The 6,000-nt window shown below is 39.8% G+C and overlaps 1 protein-coding gene across 2 annotated transcripts in view; it reads right to left on the minus strand.

Moving 5' to 3' along the window:
• Positions 1-2,359: 2,359 nt before the first annotated feature.
• Positions 2,360-6,000, minus strand: part of tent2 (terminal nucleotidyltransferase 2) — a 6,318-nt gene continuing 2,677 nt past the window's right edge. Inside the window, exons 9-15 of one of the 2 annotated variants that reach the window (XM_053674569.1) lie at positions 5,058-5,134; positions 4,508-4,636; positions 4,221-4,264; positions 3,989-4,125; positions 3,365-3,456; positions 3,141-3,220; positions 2,360-2,997 (exon numbers count right to left, since the gene is read on the minus strand). In XM_053674569.1, the coding sequence (XP_053530544.1) occupies positions 2,923-2,997; positions 3,141-3,220; positions 3,365-3,456; positions 3,989-4,125; positions 4,221-4,264; positions 4,508-4,636; positions 5,058-5,134 (634 nt within the window). In that variant the 3' untranslated portion in view covers positions 2,360-2,922. Of the gene's footprint in view, positions 2,998-3,140; positions 3,221-3,338; positions 3,457-3,605; positions 4,126-4,220; positions 4,265-4,507; positions 4,637-5,057; positions 5,135-6,000 lie in introns of those variants that run through there. The other variant, XR_001810209.3, reaches the window with a different exon arrangement.

A 6,000-nucleotide genomic window follows, 5' to 3' on the forward strand; every position in this document is an offset into this window, starting at 1 on the left:
TGGGAGAGGCGCCTTTAGTTACTTAGAATTTACCCTGGGTTTCTTTGTGGCCTTGTGGACTATTACACGTCTTGCTCTTGAAGTGATCTTTGATGGTCAACCACTCCTGGAGAGAATAGCAATGGTCTTGAATTTCCTCCATTTGTCCATCTGTCTGTGGATTGGTGGCGTCCAAACTCTTTAGAGATGGTTTTGTAACCTTTTCCAGCCTGATGAGCAACAACAACCGAGGTCCTAGGAAATCTCCTTTGTTCGTACCATGATACACTTGCACAAACGATTTGTGAAGATCAGACTTCAACTTCAAATTAAACTGATAATCCTAGAGTTTCACATACTTTTGCCACTCACACACACGTAATATTGGATCATAAATGACCAAGTGTAATATTTTTGTCTGATTTGTTTAATTAGGTTCTCTTTGTCTACTTTTAGGACTTCTGGTGATTTAGGTCATATGTATGCAGATATATAGAAAAATCTAAAGATTTCACAAACTTTCAAGCACTCACTGAGCACTTTATTAGGAACACCTGTACACCTACTTGTTCCACAGACGGAAATGCCTTGATGAGAGAGGTCAACGGAGAATGGCCAATTTGACTAGGTCAAATTGACAGTAAGGCCACAGTAACTGGTTACAACTATTGTGGTGAGCAGAAAAGCATGAAAGTGCACCTGTAAAACCCGCAAGAATTGTGTGATGCTATCATGTCAACATGGACCAGAATCTCAAAGAAATATTCCCAACATCTTGTGGTATCCATGCCACAACGAATTAAGACTGTTTTGAAAGGGAGGCTCTACCCAGTATTAGTATAGTGTCCCTAATAAAGTGCTCAGTGAGTGTACATGTATACAGTCCCCTCTATTGTAATGGCAAGGCCAATTCATTTGTTTTCAGCGTAGACTGAAGACATTTAGGTTTAAGATCAAAAGATGAATATGAGAATATTCATATGATAGTTTCGAATTTCAGCTTTTATTTCCTGGTATTTATATTTTGATGTGTTAAATGACACAGCACATTTTCTATCACAAGACCCAATCTGTAAGAAAGCAAAATAGTAGAATATGCGACTGGCTGGTGTTTCTTGTTACCAGGTGTGTCCTGTTAGATTGATTTTTTTTTTTTTTTAACAATAAAGAGCACTGAAAATCTACTCTCGGTTTTAGCCTTCAGTTTCACCTGTGAGGACTGTATCTGTTGCTAAAAAGGATAAACCAACATGAAGATCAGAGAGCTGTCCATGGGAGAAAAGCCATTTTGAAGCTGAAAAATCAACCAGAGGCATTGCACAAGCCAATACAACAATTTGGAATGTCCTGAAAAAGAAAGAAACCACTGGTATACTGAGCAACAGAAACCGAATGAGTTAGCCAAGTATATCAACAGCAGCCGATGACACAAACATTGTGAGAGCCGAGAAGAAAAATTGAAAAGCGTACCTATGAAACATGGTGGTGGTAGTGTCATGGCTTGGGCTTACAAGGCTGCTCCTGGAACACTTCACTAATCTGGCTGCTTCACTAATCTTTATTGATTATATAACTCATGATGGTAGCAGCAGAATAAATCCAGAAATGCATCCAAATTAAATCGGGAGGAACTTTATCATGCAGCAAGACAATGATCCCAAACACACTGCCAACTCAACAAAGGACTTTATCAGGGGGAAAAGTGGAAGGTTTTAGACTGGCAAAGTCAATCACCAGACCGTAACCCAACTGAGCAGCATTTCACCTCTTCAGAAGGGAGAACCCCCCCCCCCGCCGGAACAAATAACTTAAACTGCGTTAAAGCCTGGAAAAGCATCACAGAAGAATCCAACAGTTTGGTGATGTCACCGAGTCACAAGCTTGATGCAGTTATTGCAAGCAAAGGTTATTTACGTCAAGACCTATCTGTTCCTATACTTTTGCTCACCTAAAAATCAGATGGTTTAATACAAAAGGTTCTACGTTTTATGTTGTTTAACACAACTAGATGTAAATACTAGGAAATAAAAGCTGAAACCCCAAACTCTCGTATCATATCCACCTCGTTTCATATCTCAAACCCAAATGTCTTGGATGTGTAACACAAGCATATAAATTGCCATTCCAATAGTTTCTCAGACGGGACAGTGAAAAATATCTTAATGCTAACATCAAAAGAGTAGAATTTAGGTTTTATTAAATATGCAATTTTATGCATACTTAATCAGACTGTATTTGCACAAACAAATGTACATTTTTGAAAAACACTTCCACTGGAAAAGATTCATTGTGATATCACTTGTCTAGCTTTAAGATTCTTTTCATCAGTGTTTTTCTTGTCCTTGATTAAAATGCAAATGTAACAAGATGGGCAACATGATAACATTTCAATTAGAAAATTTTAATTCTTTAAATAAACATTAAAAAGACTGTACAGAATGTACAAGAAGTGACAGAACAAAGCGAGAAAAGCCAACGTACATCAATGACTTGTTTTCTAATGCTTGGCTTTGAGAAGTCAGGTATGAATTAAAGTGTCAAAAACCAGGCGTCAAATCAGAGATCTGGTGCTAATTATATTTCATTGAAGAAATACAGGACAGATGAAAGAAATATGACCTGTTTGGGGAGAGAACCTGAGGAGCTACTTAGAAACATTGTGCAACAAAGGACACAACCTCATCTACACACATGTTTGAAGCTCATAGGAGACTAGAGCTTTTTGTTCTTTAATCTTAAGGAACTTGTGGCTAGCATCGCAGTGCTGCCCAAACTCCAAATCTAAGCAACAAAACAAAGATCAGATCATTCTTCAGCCACTGTTTTTAACTTAAACAGGTACAGTGTAGCGGAGGTAGTGGTGATGCAAGAAAAGTGGTTCAAGATGGCCGCCGTACAAAGATGGTTCGGCGTTCTTAATAAAAAGCGTTCATAAATGCAGGGTTATCTTTTCGGGATTGTCTCTCTGATGGGTAAAATGCAGTTCAGATCTTTCCTCTCTTGCAGCACCTGCCAGGACTATAAAGAGTTGCACAGTAAGAACAGACGGACATTTAAAGTATTTGAATGATTTAATAAATAACCCCTAATCAAGGGGGAAAACGACAGTGAAGGAATAAATCTTGATGTGGTCTTGTAAGTACTTCAACTGAGTTAAATACCTCTGCGAAAACTGCTTTGATGGCATCAAACTTGATTTTTTCATGAACTGCTCTGGCTGTGTTCGAGCCATCAAATGGTTCTGAAAACAGGAACAAGCATGTACATAATGCAATATGAAAAACAAGAAGTTGCCAGAATCACACTGTAGGAAACTGCACAGGGCCGAAAGGACAAGCGGCAAGGGAAAAACTTATTCGCTGTCTACGAAGAAAAATCGAGTCACCCTCCACATAAAGGAACTTGCTTCTCCATTCCCAGCAGTTTGCCTTAGGCAGAGCTTTTGCTTCACGGACAGAGATGATGTACTTGTCCCATCTGTAACACAAACAACAATGCAAGGAATTCAGATCTGGCAACATGTGTACATTTCTTTATATCGTCTTATGCATTGTTCATTTTTCATATGATTAAAGTAAGCCATGCAGGAGGCTCAGCCAGGGTCACGAGAAGGGGAAAAGTCAGACCTGTTGCTGTCAGTCAGACATTTCAATGAAACAAGAGCCTGGCAGCCTGGCAGATCTGTGTGACGTGCAGCTCTCCCAGTCTTAACAGGGAACTAAGCAAAGATTAAAAACTCTATAGCCTAATTCTAAACAATGTGGCATTTACACACACGGAGTGTCTATGAACTAAATGAGAGTGAATATGCAAGTATTCAGGAAGTAAGTAAGCAGGACGTGACATAGGTTGTATGCCCAATATAGAAAGCTCAAGTCACATCACTAAAGGGAGGTCCGGCTGACTTTAGCAATAGAGAGTAAACGTATGTGGTAACATTTCTGCCGTTTGAATCTGGATTCCCTAAAAACAATCAAATTAGTTGCATGAAAACAAAAAAAGTACTTGCCTGAAAACTGTGGCATAGTATTTCAGGAAGCCAAGCAGCAAGTCTCCAAGAGATGACTGGTTCTTTGACACAAAAGGAGGAATGTTCTTGGGTCCTTCTGGTACGAGATGAATATCCATTACAGGGTTGAAACACTCCTGCAGAAATATCGCCGTCATACTAGGTCTTACACCACCAAAATAAATCAGACCCTTATGTTAAACAAGCACACAAATGTGGATCAAACACTTACTGGATAATCCTTTTGAAGGCAAGGAATGACAGGGTCTGGAAGAGCTAAACAAGACAGAGTTTTAATAGTAAACATTAAAACCGGTCCAGAATTGCATAAATAAACAAACGTAAAGGAAAAATGATGTAATTTGATCATTTCTGTCAAAAGGCAGAATAGTATGCCTGATCATAATGACACGGCCACTTCTTTTGTTCTTGCTACACACTGAAAACAATTGGGTTTGAGAGCAAAAGAGGATTTTGATGGATTTGATCTCAAACCCCAGTGTCTTCTCTGGCACTTACTCTGGAGGTAATGTAGGACCATCAGGACCAGTGTGTAGCTGCTCAGGGTTCCGCGGCTTGCATCATTGATCCTGTGGTGACTGGCCCACTTCTTGATCACAAGGATGATGGGGCGAACACGCTTTTCAACTAAATGACACGACAGATGCATATATATTAACAGAATAAATATATGGAACTGTTGGTCCAGTCCTACACATTTGTTTAACTTCAATTATTTTGACAAGGGGTTCTCAGATAGCCAGGGATCCCTTACAGTATTTAAAAAAAATATGAACCATATCAGAGCTCTGAACACGACCTAGTTATACTGCGTTAATACATTTGTATCATTCAAAAAGTACTTTTTCTACTATTTTTAATATGAATTTCAATAATATTTAAGTTGACATTATTTAAATCTGGTTGGAAGTTTTCGATCGCCATTCGAATAGGTCTACTAGGCTTACTGTTATTATTTTGTTATTATAGTAAGATAGCAGTTGGTAGCAATCTCCACTCTCAATGCATCATTTAAAAACAAAAATCAAATCACTGAACTTGCACTTACGGTATGCGTACGTCCGCAACAGGAAAGTGTTTCTGAGTCCCACGGTGTTGTTAACGTTCAAATCAAACTCCACGCCGCTGCAATTAGACACAAAGGGTTTGGTCAACCAACTCGTCCAGCGACGGTCAGGGTTAGCGGTGAACACAATATTTTAAAGCCTTAAATAATAAATTCTCACTGCATGAAGGCTCGGTTCGAAAAGAAACCTTCACTATGACTGCAAAGTCAACATCTACAACTGGTCAAGTTCATTTACATTTATACCAAGGTGTAGACTATGTAGCTGCACTCAGTACAGCTGTGACCCGGTATTGTGTGTACAACAGTGTGTACGTCTGAGTGTAGCTAGGAATTTTTCACTGCTGGATTGAGAACATTGCAAACAACAAATATGAAAGTATCCAGCTGAGAACTGACATGAAGGGCAAGAATATCAGTTTTGTCATATCAAAACTGGACTACTGCAATGCACTACTCTCGGGCCTCCAGCCAGCTCCATCAAACCCCATCAGATGATTCAGAATTCAGCAGCACGCCTCGTCTTCAACCAGAGCCCAAAAGGACCCATGTCACACCCCTCTCCATCTCGCTCCACTGGCTTCCTGTAGCCGCTCGTATCAAATTCAAGGCCTTGATGCTCACGTATAAGACCTTGTCTGGAACAGCACCCCCTACCTCAACTCCCTCCTGAAGGCTTATGTTCCCTTACGCAATCTGCGATCGGTTAATAAACGATGCTTGGTGGTGCCTACTCAGCGTGGCTCAAGGTCCCTTTCCAGAACCTTCACACTAACTGTTCTTCAGCGGTGGAATGAACTTCCAACCTCCATCCGGACCGCAAAATCTCTCACCATCTTCAAAAAACAGCTAAAGACCCACCTCTTCTGTGAGCACGTAACTAACCCTTAAATTACCAACCCCATATAATTATTATTTAAAAAAA

Source organism: Ictalurus punctatus, chromosome 22 (assembly GCF_001660625.3).
Source record: "Ictalurus punctatus breed USDA103 chromosome 22, Coco_2.0, whole genome shotgun sequence".
Classification (NCBI taxonomy): Eukaryota; Metazoa; Chordata; class Actinopteri; order Siluriformes; family Ictaluridae; genus Ictalurus; species Ictalurus punctatus.